At 52.8% G+C, this 21,521-nt stretch overlaps 1 protein-coding gene across 1 annotated transcript in view; it reads right to left on the bottom strand.

Annotated features, from left to right (window-relative positions):
- Window positions 1–21,521, bottom strand: part of GMDS (GDP-mannose 4,6-dehydratase) — a 424,316-nt gene that overhangs the window by 222,151 nt on the left and 180,644 nt on the right. The window contains exons 5-6 of the mRNA XM_068960695.1: window positions 17,403–17,595; window positions 16,372–16,476 (exon numbers count right to left, since the gene is read on the bottom strand). Of these exons, the coding sequence (XP_068816796.1) occupies window positions 16,372–16,476; window positions 17,403–17,595 (298 nt within the window). The remainder of the gene's footprint in view (window positions 1–16,371; window positions 16,477–17,402; window positions 17,596–21,521) is intronic.

The following is a 21,521-nucleotide window of genomic DNA, read 5'->3' as shown; positions in this document are numbered from 1 at the left end:
CGTCACGTCCTGGTCTGTAAAACAGGGGTAATAACAGTGCTTCCCATGAAGGCTGATGTTTCAGAAATTCTAGGTGAATGTGACTAAGGAATTCACAATGTGTCACCTGCTATCACAATTATTACATTGCAAAGTTAATGGGACCTGTAATTAAACCTCAGTGAGAAGCCCCGATTTCTTAGTCTGTTCATGACTAAGCCCTTTAATTCTCTGATTTGGGGAGTCTGAGAATGAGAACAAATCTAAATAGACAGCCAGAGGCAGGCGGGTGGACTCACACACCGAGAGCACCGATGAACAGCTCTCATATTGTACGCTGTAGGCTGCTTTTTCAAGGTAAATTCATTAGCCACGGAAAAACAGAATACACACAAAAATATATACTAGTAAGAAGGAAACCAATCAAAATGGGTTTTAGTCCAAATGTCAGCGGAGATTGAGATCAGAAGCGTTTCTACCATTGATGGAATGAAAAGCTCAGAACTTTTATTTTGGCAAATAGCAGACAAAAAACTGCATCAAAACCCCCATTTCACCCCATTAAAAAACACCAAACTATGCTGGATAAAATATGACAATTCACTGAATTTCAAAGCTGAGTCTGCACACACCGCCCGGGTTACAGGTGGGCCCCGAGGGGTCAGGCTGGGATTGGGTGGGACACCACCTGAGGCCCTGGAAAGAGCTTCAGCTCTGATCTCCAACTGGAGGCAAAGGGTGAGGCTTCCAGAGAGGCCCCTGGAGCCGGGCCACACGGCCTGGGAGTCACTCTTAATTCTGTCCCTTTTATCAGTCATATCCGACTCTGTGCAACACTATGGACCACAGCTGGCCAGGCTCCTCTGTCCCTGGGAGTCTCCAGGCAAGAACACTGGCGTGGGTTACCATTTCCTCCTCCAGGGCATCTTCCCGACCCAGGGACTGAACCAGTGTCTCCCGCATAGCAGGCACATTCTTCACTGCTGAGCCACTGGTGAGGGTAATCATACATCTTTCACGAGCAAAAGGGCCAACAGAGTCCCCAGCTGCAACAGGCTGGAGGTGATAAAGTCAGTTTCCTCTCAGCTTTAACTCCGCTAGTTTGCTCAATTGCTTCGAATAGCTCCCAGGGTCTCTCTTCAGAGAAGACAGGTCTGTTTATAATTTCGGACTAGAAAGGCTGGGCATATTCCCATCTGTACCAATTTTCCTTCTCATCCTACCTTCTTGAATCTTTCTTCTGGCATACTTTCCTTTCTTCTTAAAATGCACTCTTTAGAATTTCCTTTAAAGTAGAGAACTGTCTGGCTTGATTCTGAGAGTCCTCACGACCCCAAGTTGAAGGTCGCTCCTCTCAGCAGCAGGGCACTAACACATAGCCTCCGGCTCTGGTTTGTCCTGGATGAGGGTGTGGCCAGCGCGAGTGCCCTTCCCCTTTCTCCTCTGGGGAGACTAACGACGCCCTCTCCCTCTTCAGCCCCTGGAGCCCAGGCGTCCAGATGCAGCTTCCGCTCGGTGCATGCAGAGCCGTCCCGTGTCTGTGCGACCCGTGGGCCTCCGCGTGCACGGCCCCGTCTTGACTCTCTTTTCTTCTTTCTGTTCCCTTCTGGGAAAGAACGCTAGGCCTTCCCAGGTCACCTTACAACCTCTTCACCTCTTTTTAAATAATTTCCCTCCTCCTGCCCTTCCCTGCGATATGCAGCTGACTTCCGTGGAGCCGTGTCATCCTCCTCAGTGTTGGGTATTTAAGCCAAGCGTTTAATTCTGTTTACATAATCTTTTATATCTAAAGTTCTCTCTGCTGCTTTTGCAGATCTACCTGGGTATTTTTCATATTCTGATTTTGTTTCTTTCTTTTTTTATGAATTTTCATTTTATGATGTTTCAATTTACGGGTTTTCATTTAAACACACCCTGGAGTTCTATATTCTCATTTAACAGTCCTTATACTTAGAGTTTGCCGGTGACTGATCTCGTCTCCTCTGCAGACTCTGACTTGCTTGCTTCCTGGCGCGCGTGGTGGCACCCCCAGTTCTTGGTGAGCGATGATCCGCTGGAAGCCGGGGAACACGTCTGACAAGCACAGTCGCCTCCAGGGAGGGTCTGCTTGCTTCTGGTCGAGGGCGCACAGAGGCACCGCCCTGCCACCTCCCCTCACCTTCCCCAGCCCCAGGGGCACAGGGTTCCGTCCCCACTGCCACGGGAAGGCCCAGACTGAGGCCCCCCAGAGGTTGGGTGGTGAGAGGCCTCCTGGGTCACCACATCCCCATGGATGGGCGGAACCAGCGGGCGGTTTGCTGTCCCTCACGGCCCCCCGCCCGCCAGCAGGCGGGGCTGCCGGAAAGACCAGACAGACCTGAAGGGAGAAAGCTGCTGCCCTGCACACCTGGGCAAACGCGAGCAACTACGCCATGCTGGACGCACATAGCTTCACTTTACACATTCAGAAAACTTTGATTTTACTGTTTTATTCCGTATGGAGTATGTCTGTACACTGACCACGTATACATAAAAAATACGTAAAAACCTGAAATGGGTCTATCTTGCTCACGCTATTTTTCTGGCTCAAATACACTTATCTGTAATGATTTTTTCACGCACAGGCAAACTCAGGAACTTCAAGAGGACTCTGTTTTTCTGGGCCTTCCCCTCCTGCCAGGCCTCACCTCCCGTGAGGCCGGATAACCAGGACCCACTGAGAAGCTGGGGAGCAGGACACGCAGGCTCGGAGGGGAGCCCGAGCCAGACCCCGAATCCCTGGCCTGTGCCCGTGCTTGACCCTCGCGTACGTGTGTGTGGACTTCCAAGCCCTTGTTCTATTAAACTTTCTAATCTCATCTCACAAAGCACCCACATAACACCCCCCAAGTCAAATACCTTCAAGACAAGACTTGAAGGAGAAGGAGAACCGACAAAATTTGCAAAACGCACCTTAAATTGCCAGCATTAAACTGCAAGACATGGAGATAGCACACTTAGTAAAAAGCAAAGAGCTAGATTATCTGTTGAAACACATTCTCTCCCACAGTGCATCACGCCAACAAACCTTTTTAAAATGCCCCAGCGGACAGCACAGGGAGGCTGAGCAGCTCTAAGGGGAGAGCCCCGGGGGCGCCCCCGGGGCAGCTCCTCCCTCGCTCGTGGGACAAAGTCACCTCTTCTCTGGCCGAGCACTCACCGAGGGCCCTGCAGCTCTGAGTGTGGGGGACTGGAGCGGGCCGCCTGCCCGTGCCTGGGGCTGTGTGAGCCGCCCCTGTCGCCACCAGGCAACAGGAGAAGCAACCACGGTGCCTCCAATAAAATTCTACCCCGCTGCCCGGCACTGCATCCAAACGCTCTTGATTGAGAGGCTTTTTGGAATTAGATAAAGCACAGAGACAGCTTGGATGACGTTCTTCAGCAAACAGAAATCGTTCCAATGTTCCTTGAACCCCTGGCGACCTCTGCCGAGCCCACGTCCCACCCCGCAGGGATCCCGGCCGCCCCACCGGGCAGGACCCGGGCCGGGCGCGGTGCAGACGGGGTGGAGAAAGAGGAGACGCGGGAAGGTCACGGCCAGCGGCGCAGACCGCGGAGATCAGAGGGCCCCGTACCTCCTGTGCCGTGAGCCCAGCCAAGAGCAACAGCGTCTGACTGCGGGGACCCGGCGGACAGGAGGCCCATTCACGGCATGAGCCCCCACCTCCGGGCAGCTAGTCATAAACGGGGCTGAAGAGAGAGGCGCAGGCTGCTCTGCCGTTTGTCCCAGCGCTCGCTGCCTTCCCGGGGAGCCAGCTCCTCACGTGCCTGCGTGCTCACCCTGCTGCCCTGGGCTGTCCTGGGCACTCAGCCCTCGGGGCGGCCGCCCCAGACACGCAGTGTTCTCAGGAGGAAGCCCGCCTGCGAGCCACACAGGGGCTTGCACGCCGTCCTTTGAAACCCGCTCTTTGTACTGAAATGATTTGTTAGCGTTAAAAGACGACTCCTCTCCCATAGACCTGGGTCACGTCCCGGCTGCACCCAGGACGGGGCACGTAGTGCGTCAGGAAGGTGGTGCCTCTCCCTGGCCAGGCTCGCTCACAACCGCCGAGACTCAGGTCCTTCATCTTCCGTCTCGGCTCAGAGCCGTCCTGACCGCTGAGAAGCCAGAGCACGGCCACTTCATGGACATTTCACGTTCAAGGTAACTTGAAAAAGCCAGCATCTGCTTATAGGCATTCTGGTGCAGAGACTGCAAAGTGCAAAAACCTCCCAAAGGCTTTGCTTCAAGCCCTTCATCTGATGGGCAACAGAAACAAGACAAAGGTCCACACGTGGAGGCCACGCGTCCCCTTGCAGGGTCATCTCCCTCTGTGCTTGGGATCCAGTTCCTGCACAGAACAGTGAGCAAACGTGGGCCCCAGCAAGCAGCACAGTGGACGTGACATCTCTGCACTGCAGGCTGGGCACAAGCCGCAGGGCAGGTGCCGTCCACTCCCACGGGCGTGGCCCCACCACTGCTCAGCGCCCATTCCAGGAACCAAGTTCACGTTCACGACCATCGAGCTTCATTAACCAGCAGCATGTGCCTGCGTCGTTCGCTAGAGGGGCACTTTGGGTCATTTTTTCACATATGGTGCACTATTAACAGCTCATGACTGTGCTGGGCCCAGAAGCTTGTTGTTCAGTCACTAAGTCACATCCCATCCTGTGACCCTATGGACAGCAGCCCGCCAGGCTCCTCTGTCCTTCACTATCTCCCAAAGTTTGCTTAGATTCAAGTCCATTGAGTCGCGGGGCCCAGCAGAGTAGATAACACTCGTTATTAAGGATATTTTCAGTTACTGCCTGATTTTCTTTCTTACAAGAAGACGCCGTGTCTGCAGGCCTAGGAAACACTTCAGCTGCATCGTCCACCAGGCCCTCCTGTGAGCACCGTCCCAAGGCCGTGCGCGGCCTCACATCCACGCTGAGGTTCGCAACCACGTTTAGCCCATCTTCCTCCAACAGAAACCTCATATCTCCTCTGAGGATTGCCTCCCTCTCCTTTACGAGGTTTGCTTCTTTTGCACAAATCCATTGTTAGGGTTTTAAGAGGGACCTGGGGCCGGGCTGGGACGTTTCCTGTGGACTTCACCGCAGCCTCCTCAACGTCTTGTGGGCACAGGAGCTTCCCCTTTCCCACTGGTAAGATGATGTTGAACACCCACCTTCCTCACAGCCAGGAAGTGCTCTCTGCGGTCGGACTGTGGTCGCACTTCCTCGATTGCGGCCGCTGTGGGCTACTTATCCTTCCGCACATCCTCTTTGGTGCCTTTTTAGACACCCCGAACTTACTAGACATTCAGCAAGTGTTACTGCAATGATACGCCTATTCTGGCTGGAGAAGGCAATGGCAACCCACTCCAGTTCTCTTGCCTGGAATACCCCATGGGCGGAGGAGCCTGGTAGGCTGCAGTCCGTGGGGTCGCTAAGAGTTGGCACAACTGAGCGACTTCACTTTCACTTTTCACTTCCATGCATTGGAGAAGGAAATGGCAACCCACTCCACTCTTCTTGCCTGGAGAATCCCAGGGATGGGGGAGCCTAGTGGGCTGCCGTCTATGGGGTCGCACAGAGTCGGACACGACTGAAGCGACTTAGCAGCAGCAGCAGCCTATTCTGGCAGAAATAAGGCTTCTTCAACATCAGCTTTGGCCCACTCTGGGAGTTTTGATGTGACCCATCGTTCAGGTCCATGCAGACCACGAATGTCTGTGTAACACCTGGAAGTGTCCATTCAGCCAGGGCTGTAGGAAGACGGCAAAGGGTCTGCTGAGAGGTTGAGCCTAAGCTCTAACTTCCTGAATGGACCCAGGACCGGAAGCCCAGGGGTCCATCAACCGATAACTACCAAGATCAGAGAAGCAGTTGGGCCGACTTCCACTGACCCAGTGGGAAATGTTGAATATTCTCAAAGCCTCCTGTCTGAAGTTCTCATCGTCCTGGCATTAACCAGCTTGAGGGAGGAACCACGGGCGCCACACCCTGGCCCAGAGCTCAGCTGGCCCCAAAGCTCCAGGGGCAGCACGTCCTCCCCGAGGACGGTGCCCCCCACGCACGTCGGGGAGAGGCCCCTCCCCAGTTCCTGGCATCAGAATAGAGCCCCCCGGGGGGTGCTCTCAGGTCCTCAGGCCCCAGACTCACAGGTTCCTTCCTGTTTTAAAAGCCCGAAGCCGTCGCCGCCGTCACTCCTCCTGGGTCACTTTCACGCGCTGTCTCGGCTCTCAGCGAGGAGCGACGCCAGCCCTGCTCGGCATCTGCGCGCGGGCTAAGCCTGCACCGCGTGCCGCGCGTGGGCGAGAGTCTGACCAACCGGAAAGGACGTCAGCGGCTCAGGCAAAGCCCCAGCGCGCCTCGCCCTCACGCCTGGGCCGCAGCCTCCCGAGCCGAGCTGTGCTGTGGGCTCTCTGCCGCGCCCCTCACAGGCGGGTAGGCGCCAGCCGCCACGATGCTTCGGGACTGCGGACACCCGGGCCGGAGGCTGCCATCGAGCCCCGAGTCGTCCTCAGCTAGCTGCACGCAAGGCTCCGCTTCCTCCGGCTGCTCACTGCGGCTCCTTGCTCACCTTCCTTTCCTTTCCACCAGCATTTTCTACAGAAAGAGTTTTCCTCCGCAAAGGACGAGCTTAGGAGAGTGGCATGGCTTTAGAGCCTTTCTCTAGAAGAGTCGTTTCTGCTCAGAGTTTGGTCCCTAACTGAGCTCTGGGAATTGAAAGTATACAACCAGTACAGGACACTTCCCACCACTACGTGGTGTCCTGTATTCTGGAAATTACTGACACTTCACCACATCACCCCTTAACAAGGTCTGAGAGCCGGACTTCTCTAACTTACTCAGGAAAGACAAGTCACCTCTCCCTTCATGAGTCTCCCCCATTCCCTCGTGGTTACTGCATTTGAACGTGAGCTGGCCACAGACGGCAGCCACTTCTCCAGAGCACCGTCAGCAGGGGTGATGTAACCCTGCACTAATGACCCTACTTACAGGACTTCCTGCCAAGGTCACAGTCCCTTAAGTGAAGACAGTCATCATCCCATTTCACAGGTGAGGAAACCGAGGCTCAGAGAGATGACAGGACTTGCCAAAGTTGCTCCTGCCGTAAGTGGAGGAGGCTGGCTTGGGTCTAAGCAGCTGATGGCTCCTGCGTCCTCACCTGAATCCAAGCCAATGAAAAAGGGGAGCCAAGCCCTACAGTAAACAGAAAGAAGGAAGCTTTGGCTCAAACTAAATTTTGGGGAAAATGCCATTTGAAAAAAAGTTTGCAATGTATAATAAAATTTAAACACTAATTGTACTTTTTTTCCCTTAGTATCACCAAAATGTATAGCAGGCTTTTTTTTTTTTCTTCTGGTTTGTAATTTCTTTGACAAAACATTTTGCACTTCACAGGATCATTAATGAAAATATGTGAACCATTTTTAAAAATACTTAAAGGTTTCATTAATTTTCCCAAGGGTCTCACACAGGCCTTTGGTGTTTATCCATAATCCTTCCATATTCATCATCATCTGTTCTTGGCTTCCCTAATTCAAACATTCGCTGGCTTAACTTCCAGAATCTCACTTGCAAATGGCTTTTCCTGTGGTTCCAGCGATTCTCCAGTAGCGCCTCCATCTCTTCTTTCTGCAACGCACGGACGCCTCGGCGGCCACTCTAAGCCATCTGTAAACATCACGATCCCTTCTGGGTTCGGCTCTAACACACCTCTGGCTGGCAGCCCCGCGGGATGTGCACTGTTCAGGCTGCGGCCGCCAGGGCCTCGCTCGGAGAGCTGCTCCCTCAGACGGGGTCGGGGGGAGGGGGGTGTCCAGAGTCCAGCCTCCAGGACTCAGCAAGCGAAGCACAGGAGGGAGAAGAGCGGGGAAGGGAGGCGCACACAGGCTCCCAGCGCCCCAGCTGCGCTCCTCCGTGTCACACCTGTGCCCCGCTGCTCCCCTGCGCAGCCCCCACAGGTACGCAGCACACCGTCAGCGCAAGACAGCCTGAGCTGGACGTGGTCCCCGACACGGAAGAGGACCGAGGGCTGCCTGAGTCCCTGCCACGCGGCCCCGGCCCGTGCCTGGCTCTGTGTGGCCTGCGGCCCCGCGGACGCTGCCAGCTTACAGGTGGAGCCGCGCTATGTGAGACCCAACGGTGGTCAGTTAGGTTGCACATGTCAATGCCACAGATATCACAAAAAATAAAAAATAAAAAATCAGTGGTAATCCCAGAAGTGTCCCCTCAGGGGGTGAGAAGGGACTTGACTTTCTTGAGTGGGAAGAGCCACTCGCTAAGACCAAGCCTCACTTCAGGAGTCCTTCGGGCGCTCTGCTGGCGGCTCAGCGACGCCTGCCAGTGCAGCAGACACAGGTTCAGCCCCTGGCCCTGAAGATCCCACGCGCCGCGGGGCAGCTGGGCCCGTGCGCCACGGAGTCGGGGCTCGTGCTCCGGAGCCTGCGGGCTGCAGCTGCCGAGACCCGCACCCCCTGGAGCCCGCGCCACGGCCAGAGCAGCCCCGCAGGGAGAGGCGCACGCACCGCAACTAAAGAAAAGCCCGCGAGGCCCCGGAGCCCGCACAGCCAGAAGTAAAGGAACGACAACTTTCTAAAGTCTCAAAAAGAAAACGCAGTCCAGCGCGTCCGGTCAGTTACACCTCGTCTTCTGCAGAAAAGGACAGGCAGACAGCTCTGTGGCGTCCAGGTGTCCCAGTCCGCAAAGGTGACAGGGGCCCGGAGGACGTCACTTCCTGCCCAGGCAGAGGCCACCAGGAGCCTGGTGGGGCCACGGTGAGCAGCCAGCAACCTCATCGTGAAGGCAGGTAGAATGGGTCTGTGTTGAGCCTGCAGGACTGGGCTGGGCCCTCGTGTGGGCTTACTCACGCCTGGATTTCACAACAGCTGGCTGCACTGTTTTCAGTAATTCAGGCTGTGATGCTCACCCAAAACCACAGAGCACTCTTAATATACAGCAATACAAATACCTAGTTGGCTGATGTGATATTGGTTTCCATGTTTCTTAGTGTGCCTATAGCACTCCAATTTAAACTTACCAGCCAGATTGACAAAATACTAACAAGTCATTTTTTAAAAAATTACCTTATTTACAAATAGACATCCACATACAGAGAGGGGAGTGCTTTCTGCCCATCAGGATTAAGTGCAAGCCAGTTCCAACTATTTAATGTATACCACGCATCCTCTTATCCCCTAGAGCATTAAACAGCTGTGAGTCTGAGTCATTTCGGAGGAAAACTCTCATACCTGGGGAACCTCTACAGAAACGTTCCTGTGGTCCTGTGCACTGAGGGATGGCCCAGGACACGGGTCCACAGTTCACTCCCAAAGGAAAGCTGTGCTCTTGCTCTGATCCACAATGAACGATAAAAAATGCTCATGTACTTCGGAGGTAGAGGGAGGGCACTGGACCCACCCTGGACGCGGGCTGTGGACAGTGGGCCCCTATGAAGTGAGAGCTCATCCCCAGCTGATCAGAAGAGCCGTGAAGAAACTCCTCTGGTCTCAGGCTTCCCTGACTCAGGCCTGACCTCCAGGAGACCTAAGGCCTAAACAGTTTCACAGGGAACTATTTAAATCAGATTTCTTTTCTCCGGTGTTTAGGTGAACATTTGCTAAACCCTAGGAAGGATTTCTGACAAAGCAGAAGTGCTACATTAAGGAGAAGATGCTGGTCTTGGAGACGACATTCGTGTATATCTGGCGACAGCCTCTGGGGCCGTCACTCTCAGCATGGCCGACACTCGCCTGGGGGACCCTCGCCCGTGGGGCACCTGTGCTTGTGGGCTGTTTAGGAGCTTCCCTGCCCACAGCCAAGGTGCTGGCAGCAAGCACCCAGCACCCCTCCCTCCGGGGGTGAGAACCGAAAACGTCTTCAGGTGAATCACATGTCCTCTGGGGGCAGGTCACGTTCTCCCCACCTCGCTCCCCATCCCAGTGGAGAAACCTCTAGTCTGGAGGGCTAATCTTACATTTACTGCAATGAATAGAGAACTGTGTCTGGGAAACTAAAGGGGAAACTGTCCAAAATTTTACCATGATTTGAGTAGTCCCTTCTCGCAATTATAGGCTTTAAAAATCTGAAGATTAACTTATGTTAATATAGTTAGACATTTTACGAAGCAAAATACTTGGCAAAAAACCCCCAAAAAGCTCAAGTCTAAACCTTAAAACCACAAGCTCATGAACCTTCCAGAGTCTCCCAGTCAGGTGAAGACTGTGTTTAGACTGATATATATGATTTCTTACGAAGCCCGTGTTTAGAGGAATGTGCTATAGCATCTAAAAAAGCCTCCGCTCCTGAGCAGCCGCTGGACACCACGCATTTGCGGAGTCGACCTGCTAATCATGGGTGTATTTACGGCGCTTTACCGCTGCGCACTGTGGCATGGGGTTGTAACGCATTGTGTATGAGCTCTGCTTTTCCTCCTGGCCAGCTCTTGGTGATACTCAAGGTCAGATTTTTACTTTGAATCACATTCGTATATGACTGTCATAAAACTAATGTTTCATCATGATCATTTCTGCTAAAGATCTGAAAGGCACACTGCATTTAACCGGAAGAATTCACATCTTTCACCAAAGATATGAGCCATTGCTTCAGTCCATCTTGAAGCCCAGCGCTGCTTCTGGGGGTGACCTGCTCCAATGCCAACCCCAAAGCGTCACCACATGCGATTTCTACAGACACAAGCAACGTGCAGGTTGACCCTCCATCCCCAGGGCTGTGCCAGCCTTGCGTTGACATCAGTCAACGCCGAGACCGTGAGCATCTCACCCTCGTGCCACTTCAGCTTCAGCGATGAGACCAATGGGGAGAAGCGCCTGCACTCCTCCTCCTCCTGGACTCCGAGTGTCTCTGCGGAGAGCACGTACAGGTGGGTGGCCACTGCTCACCCCCTAAAAGCTCTTCCAGAGAAACAGTGTTGCCTCATGGGCCACCATGTACTTTTAAATTAAGAAACCTTAAAAAACTGAAGTGTGTATGAATGACCACATACACAGAAAGAAATGTGTAAGTTTAACAAGTCTGTCAAAATATCTCTACAAGCGTCTTCAGAGTATTAAATGGACATGTCAGCTGCAGCAGAAACGGCTCGTGAGCACAATGACCTTCCTAGCGGGCTTGTTTTCAATGTTCTAATCTATAGAATAGTCTCATCTTCTATCATGATGACCAATATATTTGAAAAGAAGCTACTTTCTTTTCACAAGCTACTTTAAAGTAATTTTAAAATTTCTCAGCATTTTTTACATAGTCTAATTTCTATAGTTAACAGCTCCGTGACATCAGTCTCTGATTCGCTTTCCAAAGAAAGAGCAACAGAAACAAAAAGATTCTTTGCACGTGACATTTTCCTCACAGAAATGTAATAGTTCCAGACAATAAGCACAGCCTTCGTTTCCTAAAGAGGGAATATATAAGCCCGTATCTTCAGAAGTAAGGTGGCACCCCTGCCACGGGCGTGGCAAACAGAACCCCACGTGCATTCACGCACACGTAGAAATACGTAAGTAAAATAGACGACGCGCTCGTTTCGAGAAACAAAAGAAGTAAAAGGGTTTCAGGTGCAAGTCCAGTTTTGTGGCGTTTCTCCACGAAGTGAAGCAGCTCTCGTTTTAACTTAAACAGGACAGTCTGTGTGTACTTCACAGGCTGAGTGCGATGAGTGGGAGCAGCGTGCTGGTGTTTGAACGTCGCTGCGTGATGCGAGCACGCGGGACACGCGCCGCCCCTTCACGGCAGACAGCGCTGGACTCTAGACTGTCACTCGCTGTTAATGTGCTACAAACGTTACTCAAGGGCCTCCGCTTTCTTAAAAGCAAACCTGAAGGATGAGCCACGCGGCACCTCTGAAGAGCGAGCAGGGGGCTGGCGGGCAAACAGGCCCGCCTCTGATCACCGGCGTCTCCACCAGATCCGGGACTCCAAGCTACAACCCCACCCACCTCCAGAGCTACTGTGAGCTCACCACGTGACCAAGTACATACGCGTCCTTCCAGAGAACCACCAGGACCGCGAGGGAGAGACGACACACGGAGCAGGCGAGGCCAGCAGCCGCGTGCCCAGCAGGACCAGCTGGGGGCAGCCCGGCCGCCGGGTCGCCTGCGGGCCTCTCGGCGCCCAGCTGACAGCATGCTGCAGGCATCCCGCTGCAGGCGGGTTAACCACTGACTCAGTGGGATTCATGTTTGTCGGAAGCCCTTCTATAAAGCTGCCTTGTGGCCTCGGGAGAAGCCCACACCACACACAGTTGGATGTGTCTTACTGTTGAGGCCTCAGCTGTTCCCGAGGGTGGAAGGTGGCGGAACAGCAGATGTCTTCTTCAAGGGTCAGACAGTCAACTCTCGGGGCTCTGCAGGCCCCAGGCCTCCACTGTGGACACAGCCGCCGATAATGTGCAGGTCCTGGGCACGGCCGGGCTCCCGTGACCCTTCACTTACAAACACAAGCGGGTGGGCAGGACTGGACGCACCAGCCAGAGCTGGCCAACCTCTGGTCCGGAATGTCTCTATACGAAAGACGCCTCTTCCATACTTCTTAAAAGTCAGAGATTCTCATGGAACGCATGCAAGCAGTCAAAAAGGGCCTTGTCGATTCACTTCTGCTAGAGAACAGGCAAAAAGTAGCCTTCGTGTCAGCTCCACTTAACAGGGCCTGACACTTAGCTTCACCACTTCAGCGACGAAACGAAAGTGGCCCAGAGGTGACAGGGCAGAAGGACTGAGGGACACACACGCGCTCGGCCTGCTTAAGAAAATAGACTCGAAGCACCAGCGCATTGCAGGCGAACAAACTACCGGCACTTAAAGAGGAGCTCTGTGTGTTCACTAAGGGGCATCAGAGAGAATCTTCTAAATCATTTCCTACCAATGACTACGCACAAAATAACTAAGCCAGAAGGAGGTACTCTCCAGCACAGGAACGGAACCAAGGCTTCACAATGACTACAAACGGAGCACAGCCTTCAGAAAGTGAGTCGCTATGTCGCACACCTGAAACTAATGTAACATTTAGTAAATGTGACAGCAGGTAGGCGCTGTTTTAGATGCTGAAGACGAAAGACTAACACACTCCCTGCCAGGAAGGAATTCTCAGTCTGCTAGAGAATCTCAAAAAAGCTAACAATTAACTGTGACAAAACAACAACAGTCTTATCAGCTTAATTTAAGATGAAGATTGATTTCCAAGTTTCAAGAAAGGCTGTGGGTATTAACTATTAGATATCTTATCAAGCAAGTATCACATCATTTTCACACATACCACTACTTTAATCATTTTCCATTGTTCGATTATATGGATGAAACGAAGAGTGAGATGTCACAGGCTTTCAGAACAAAGCAAGGTGGTGCGCGCCACAGGCCCACCTCTGCCCGTGACGAGCAGGCCACTGTGCACGCAGCGCTGCATCTGCGCTGAGGTGGGGGCCTCTGGGCCGCGTCTGCAGGAGAGTCAGCCGAGGCCTGAGGGTGGGGCTGGAGCGCGGGGAGAAAGGCGGCTTCTCTCCCCATAACCCCGCTCTACTGTCTGCTTTTCTTTAAACAAAAGAGAATATTATTTTCCGCTTTGATTGGCATTTCTCTAATAATTGGTGATGGCGAACATCTTTGCATGAGCCCATTAACTTTCTGGATGTCTTCTCTGGAGAAATGTCTGTTGAGATCACGTGCCCCTTTTTTGACTGGAGACTGTCTGTTTGGTTGATACTGCGCCGTGTGCGTTCCCTGCATATTTTGGAGATTCATCCCGTCTGTTGCATCGTTTGAAGCATTCCCTCCCACCCTGCACGTCGTCTTTTCACTTTGTTTACGGCTTCCTTTGCTGCGCAAAATGGTTTAAGTTTCATTAGGTTTTGTTCGGTATCACCGCACCAGTCAGAATGGCCATCACCAAAAAGTCTACAAACAATAAATGCTGCACGGTATGAAGGAAAGGGACCCCTATAGTGCTGGCGGGGATGTAAACTGGTGCGTCATTGTGGAGAATAGTGCAGAGGTTCCTTAACACAGCAGCTCCAACCATTTGGCCGCCAGGGACCGGTTTCATGGAAGACAATGTTTCCGTGGACGGGGGTGGGAGAGGTGGTTTCACTTTATTTCCATTACTGCATCAGCTCCACCTCAGATCATCAGGCATCATTACATCCCTGAGGCTAGAGACCCCTGCATTAAAACACGACCAACAGAGCTACCATATTAGTTAGCAATCCTACTCGTAGACACACACCTGGAGGAAAACCAAGGTTAGAAAAGACACACGCACCCCAGCGCTCACGGCAGCACTACGCACAGCAGCCAGGGCACGGAGGGAGCATAAACGCCACCAACGGAAGACGGGATAAAGGCCATGCGGCAGGTGGATGCGACGAGCGCTGCTCAGCTGAAAGGAAGACGGAGCGGTGCCCTCTGCAGCACCACGGATGCACCCGGAGATGAGCACACTGAGTGAAGGCAAGGACAACGCCAGACGACACCACTCACATGCAGAGTCTGCAGATGCCACACAGGAGCTCACCCGCAGGACGGAAACAGACCCGCAGACGCAGGACACAGACTGAGGTTACCAACGGAGAAAGGCTGCGGGAGGGGTGAGTTGTGAATCTGGGAGTACCGCATATGCCCCATTACACCAAGAACGGACAGACAAGAAGGACCTCCTACACAGCACAGGGGACTGCCCACTTTGTAATAACTTATATGGGAAAAGAATCTGTGTGTGTGTGTGTATCTGTGTGTACACACATATACATATTCAGTCACATTATATACAAATCACTCAACTGTACACCTGAAACTAACAGCATTATGAACCAACCATACCTGAATAAAAAAATAAAACCATTTAAAAAATAAACATTCCTTTTAAAAAGAAAAGTTTTTAACAGTTGCTGACATCAATGAAGACAAACGGTTCTCACTAGGAAGAGCACAGAGGACTGAGGGGGGTTCCCATTTAAAAATGTAAATCGGCTTACTCTACAGCTGAGAATGTTTTTCCATATCCTAACCTGCTGCTGGCACTGCTAGGTCACTGCAGTTGTGTCCGACTCTGTGTGACCCCAGAGACGGCAGCCCACCAGGCTGCCCCATCCCTGGGATTCACCCTAACCTAACCCCAAACAACTGAGTCTTCTTTTTTCGCCAGTGGGAAAGTTGAGGGGGGAACCACAGAAGACAAGACGCACTGACACGTTTGTGCCTGGGAGGCTGGACGGTCGGTCCCCAGCACCCCAACCCAGTCAGAGCCAGGGACGGCCGGGCGCCCCCTCTCCCGGCTGCTCGGGGCGCCCCGCAGCGCGGCGCTGAGCCTGCTCATCGGCTCTCTGTTAGCGTCAGAGGCGGCCGCCAGGCTCTGATGCTCCAGCAGTCCACTGTGGGACGTTTTAACTGAAGCAATTATAAAATTAAAATGTACTGCCACTAAACACACCAGTACAAATGTCACTTTAATCTTTCCCCATAACTTGCTGGTTTAATTACGTGGCTATACAGTCACATAAAAATTCACTGACCAGGTTATAAGCATTACTAATTGTTGGGCACGAAACGACCTACAACACTGGTTTCTCATTCGTTTTCAAGCTAAAAGCCTGAATGACAGTGAAATTTAATAAAACTTCTTAGAACTAGATTAAACAGATGACTTTCACTTTGTCGGTGCACATGTTTTGTTAAAGATTTCTCATGCTTTAGTAAACCAGAAATAATGAAGGGAATACGCACTTTCTTATTTAAAACAATATTTGGAAGAGGAGAGTTGGCATGTTGCTCACAGTCTCAAAGACAACCACAAAAAGGCAACAAGCCAATACAAACAAATATGATTTTCTGAAAAAGAAAATAAAGATTCTAAATACAAGCAGTGATTTCAAATGTACCTTAAGACACACTCTAGAAGCACAGAAATGTCTGGGTGTTTGTTAAATGGAATGCAAAGAAGGAATATTGAGTACACAACTGATTCAGAGTGAGAAAGGGGAGACTCCACAGGTGGAGGCTTCAGAGCGACAGCGACACAGGGAAGAAGCCCTGGCTCCCGCCTGGCCCCTCGTACTCCAAGGACACCTCCTGACTCCTGGGTTCAAACACACGTGGTGAGCGCTTCCGATGGGAATGGTAAACCTGGGACACTGCTCAGCTCCATGCTGAATAAAACCCCTATCAAAGCTAGTAGGCAATCAAGGCTGGATTCCCATGTCTTCATCAACTGCTTGTGACGCTCGCATCATTAAAAGCAGATGTGAAGCGGCCCCAGTCTGCACAGCACATGTGTAGAACCCATGCACACACGCGCCCATGTGCACGCGCGCGCACACACACACACACGCACGCACGCACGCACGCACGCATGTCCCTGCCTGGAGCCAGGTGCCCTCCTCCCATCAGCACCTGTACTGACCTCTGCGGGGGCTCTCGTGGTTGAAGAGGATGCCGTTCACTGCAAACAGGTTGTACGCCTCCCGGAAGTTCACCACAATCCAGTAGGCGTAGAGCTTTGCTGCCCCTGTTGGAATAGATTTTTAAAAGCAAATCAAAGACAGTGTCTTACTGTGAAACAGATTTTCACTCAGACAAGTAACAACTTGCAAAATTTACAGTTCACGATGTATCAAGATAGGGAAAAAACGAATCAAAAGCCAAGGACAAAATAAAGGCTCCTTTGGCACGAAACAGGAAATACTTCAGAGATCCTTCCTTCTGTAACAGCCACAGCCCATGCCTTCACAACCTAACTCAACTGTAGCGTGCGCGGCACAGCAAACTGACCTTCCCTAGGCCTCATCCCCTTTTTCTTTAAGGAAGTAGTAAGTGAAAAACCTGAATCTTGATATTCTAGCTGCTTTAAATTTCATCACTAAAGTCTTCTGTGAACACTCTTTTTATAAATATATTAGACACGAAAGATTTGTCTCTTTTAGGGTTTCCCTGCTGGCTCAGATGGCAAAGAATTTGCCTGCAAAGCAGGAGATCGATTCGATCCCTGGGTTGGGAAGACCCCCCCCCAGAGAAGGGAATGGTAACCCACTTCAGTATCCTTGCCTGGAGAATCCCATGGACAGAGGAGCCTGGCAGGCTACAGTTCATGGGGTCTCCAAGAGTCAGACAAGACTGAGCAACTAACACTTTCACTTAAAGGTTTGAGCTCAGGGAGAATTTAAACTGGGAAATGGAATAAACACCAGACATATCACTTCAGCACGACCCACAACTCTCCAGCACCAAGAATCTTACAGGAAGCCACTTCCCTCTCACAGCGCTCTGTCCGGAGGGTGCGGTGAGACGGCGATTCCACCCAGAGGCAGAGGTGGCAGGAGTCTCTGGCTGCGCACAGGCGTCTGGCCGGCACGTCACGCCCCTCGGCCCATCCGCCCGGCCACCCCCACCACGGTGTCGCCAGCCCCCGGGCAGGACAGGGCCGTGCGTTCTCACCATAAGGGGAGCGCGGGTAGAAAGGCGTGGTCTCCTTCTGAGGTATCTCCTGCACTTTCCCGTAGAGCTCGCTCGTCGAGGCTTGGTAGAACCGCACCGAACTGATAAGGCCACAGGTCTTCACTGCGTCCAGGAGCCGCAAGGTGCCCACGCCATCCACGTCGGCCGTGTACTCCGCCAGGTCGAATGAGATCTGGAAACAGCACGTGCCAACGCGGCCACGTTAGCGCAGACCAGCAGCAAAGACCCTCAGAGGCAACGGCTGCAACTGCTACTCGGAAGGGTTCTATTTGTGGGAAACTATTATTATCCAGCAGCAGAGTAAGAGTGTGGATGTCATCTGTTTCTAACGTCAGGTGGATGAAAAAATACCTTAAGAAAGCGGCATCAATTACCGGTGGAAACACAGGGAACGCTTGAGCCACACGCACCACCTGCTGACTCCAGGCTCAGGTCCTTGGGGCTGGGCTTCTCAAAACGCAAGCCTCTGCCCCACAGAATCATCAGGGTGCCTGGGTGTCCCCCCAAAATTCAGCTGGAACCAATCTATGGGTAGGGGTGGCTAGGAACCCACATTTTCAATGAGCCCCATTTAATTTTTATGCACAGTTTAAGCCTGGGAACATGTGATTAGAACACAGTTGATTGTTAAAAGAACTCTTATCTTCTATTTTTAATTCAGCTACAAACACGACTTTTTAGCACCTTATCTACATAATGATACAGGCGTCCCAGGTGGCTCAGTGGTAAAGAACCTTCTTGCCAATGCAGGAGATGAGGGTTCAGTCCCTGGGGCGGGAAGATCCCCTGGAGAAGGAAATGGCAGCCCACTCCAGTATTCTTGCCTGGAGGATCCCATGGACAGAGGAGTGGGCTATAGTCCATGGGGTCGCAGAGTCAGTCATGATTTAATGACTAAACAAGAACACACATATCTTTCAATTATAAGGCACACGAATACAGCAAGATGCCACGCACGCCGAGTGGATGGGCTTTGAAGAAGAGGGTGTTAGGAATCACTCAGTACTCCGCAGCTCTCACCTGTTTTATTTAAAAATAAATGTGACCGATGTGCTTTTTTCTTCAATTAACTGTAAGTATAATAAATAAATTAACCTAATATTAAAATCTCCTAAACTAGTAAAAACCATCGTCCGAAAATCACTGTCCTGGCATACTCACAGGCACACACATCCAGGCAGGCATGCACGCGGTCAGCCTCACGCTATACACGGCTGCCCCGGCCCGGGGGCCTGCCCTGCCCTCCTCTCCGCCCACAAAGCCCAGAGGCCCGCACCTCCATCCACCCAGCCTTCACTCACTGTCCAGCTTCTCCATTAAAACGAGGCTCCTGAGGGCAGAGTTTCCTTGTGTTAAGCAGGAGCCCTGGGCCTGAAACATGGCTTGGGCCAGTGTTTGGTGGATGAATGAAGACAGCACGTGAACCATTGAGATTTAAATGTCGAACACAGAAGTATCAAATAAAACTACAAAGACTACGAAAAAACATGGGCTATCAGAAGACGGAAGAAGGTTGGTAACCTAATCTTACTGAAACAGGTACAATTAACACGAAACTCTGTCAATTTCAAAACTTCGGCGCAACAGTTACGACAAAGGCTGCACAAAGATGCAGAACTCGGGGCAGAGGACCGTCTGAGCCTGCAGTCGGGGAGCAGGCGCAGGAGGAGCGGGAGAGCGAAGGAAGACCTTGCCGCCCCCGACACGCTCACCGCCAGGCCCATCAGGACAGTGGCAGGGCCGCCGGGACCCAGGGCGCTTAAAGTCAAAGGAAAATAGGAAACTTAAGTTCAAATATAGAGCAGATTGCTCTGATCAACATTCAAAGATATAAACACGTATCCCAGAGTTATCCTCATTCAGAGAGAAGTGGAAATCTGAGCCTCCCGCCTAGAGCGCTGTGGGGACCCAGGTGGAGGAGCTGGAGGCCTGCCCTGCACCCCGCACTACTGAGCAACACGTGAGCGCAGACTCTGGAAGCGTGCTCACTGGACCGGGCCCGGCTCTCGGCACGGGGCTCACACCACGCAGGGCCAGCAAGGTCGGCAGTCCCGCCACCCTCGCGGCCCTCCCGGGCGGCGTCTCCTCCTGGCGTCACCTCCGACCTCAGAGCCCAAGTTGCCCACTGTCTAGTGGCCTGGAGCCCCCAGGACAGGAGCGTGTGTGTGCGCGCGTTTGTTCTGCCTGTTTCCCCACCAGTGAGAACCTGAACACAGAGGAGGGCGGGGAGCCTGAAGCGCAGGCAGGCAACGTCTCAGTGACCTGAGCATACAGCTAAGAAGGGAGTGGACTTTACACGGGAAGCAAACTTGATGTCTGAAATCTCAAGCAAGGAGCTAGCGTTTCCTGAGCACAGATGTCGCCTCAGACCCGCAGAGGCTGCCGCTGCTGCTGCAGGAGAGCTCCGTGTGGAAGAGGCAGCCGGGCCCCGGCGCCGCCTCTGCCTCCGGGAGGCGGACCACACAGGCAGCGCCCGCTGCCGCGCCTCCTCAGAGCTGGAATCTGCAAGTGAGATTATTAATCAAGGAGAGCGACAATAAAACACCCGTCTCCCCGGACACGGCGCTTGGTAGGCAGGCACCTCCTCACAGCTGGGACAAGAGGAGATCAGAGCAGGGCAGGCAGGCGGCAGGGGGCCGGCCCGGGGGGCTGCAGCCTGGCAGAGGGGCTTCCTGGTCGATCTGGGGTGAGGGGCAGTGCTGTTTTTGGGGCTGTCCACCGAGCGGCAGGGCGCCCGTCCTAAGTGCTGGGCATGCAAAGGTGAAGGAGCCCCTGCCTGCCTCCGGGTGCAGAACGGCGAGGGGAGGGGAGGGGCCCTCAAGGCTGAGGCCACGGGAACTGAGGGGGTGGGGCTGAGACGGCTGCAGGGTCTGGGGACCACGGTGGGTAGGGGCCCAGAAACTCAGAGGAGGAGAGAGGGCGTGGACAGAGGAGAGAAGGCTCGGGGAGCAGATGCCCACGCAAGCGAGTGGAGACGGGGCGGGAGGCCCCCTGATGGGGGTCACCCTGGCTGTGCTGGGAACCAGGAGGCTCCAGCTCAGACGGGAAAAGCCAAGGACAGAGGCGGGCCAGGCTGGGGGAGGCGGGGGTGCAGTCTTGCTCAGCGGGCACTGGGGAGCCAGTGACGGGGGCAGAACAGAGGAGGGGCGGCGCTTCAGCCGGGCCTCTGCACTGTGGACTCGCCCCCGGCCTTGGCTCTCTGTGCCTCTGGACCAGAACCTCCTGACACTCACAAGCCCAGATTTATACGATCTTTTCCTTATTTCTCTGTAATTATATTTTTATTCAAAAACATTTACAATGATAATTTGAAGCATTTAACAGTCATAAGTCATCAGTCCATTGGTGTGTTGAATTCTACCCGGATTAAACGAAGGGGGCATCTCCCTGCAACTCTGCACACCCAATACAGTTTCCACTGGAAGTGAAAATCGCTCAGTCGTGTCTGACTCTTGGCGACCCCATGGACTACACATCCATGGAATTCTCCAGGCGAGAATACTGGAGTGGGGAGCCTTTCCCTTTAGGTTTTTTAAAAAATATTCCAAGTCGACTAAAGATTCCCACAGGGAATCAGAACATTCATGGTATCTGGACAAGATAACCGCCCCAGGCATCGTGCTCCCGACAACTCCAATCTCACCAGAGCCGTCTGTCCACTGCCGGCATGGGGGTCCCCGTCTCCCACCCATCTGCTCAGCACACAGCAGGACACAAAACCGTTTGTGGAACAAATGAAGGAGTTTTGACTTCTCTCCCGATTCCACTTTCCATCCATAAAGATGAACAGAAACGCTGACTAATCAGAATCTTGGCCCAGTCTCTCAGAACCCACACCCCCTCCATGAACAAGCTCCCCCCACCCACGTCGGGGTCTGACGCACACAACCTCACGGCACACCGCTGGATCTTCGATTATTCTAGGGTCTGAATCACGGCAGACTCCTGACCTCGGTAACTCCATCCCAAAACCACATAGGTGTACAAAGGTGTTAATGTGACACTGTTTTTGGACAGATAATCAAAAAGTGAATGACCAGTCTAGCTTCGAGCCCTAGTTGATAAAGTTCACAACTCCAGTCTTGCGCATGGCTCTGC

The sequence above is a fragment of the Capricornis sumatraensis genome, chromosome 22 (assembly GCF_032405125.1).
Source record: "Capricornis sumatraensis isolate serow.1 chromosome 22, serow.2, whole genome shotgun sequence".
NCBI lineage: Eukaryota > Metazoa > Chordata > Mammalia > Artiodactyla > Bovidae > Capricornis > Capricornis sumatraensis.
Note: the sequence above shows the minus strand (reverse complement) of the source record. Positions and strands in the feature narration are given on the sequence as shown.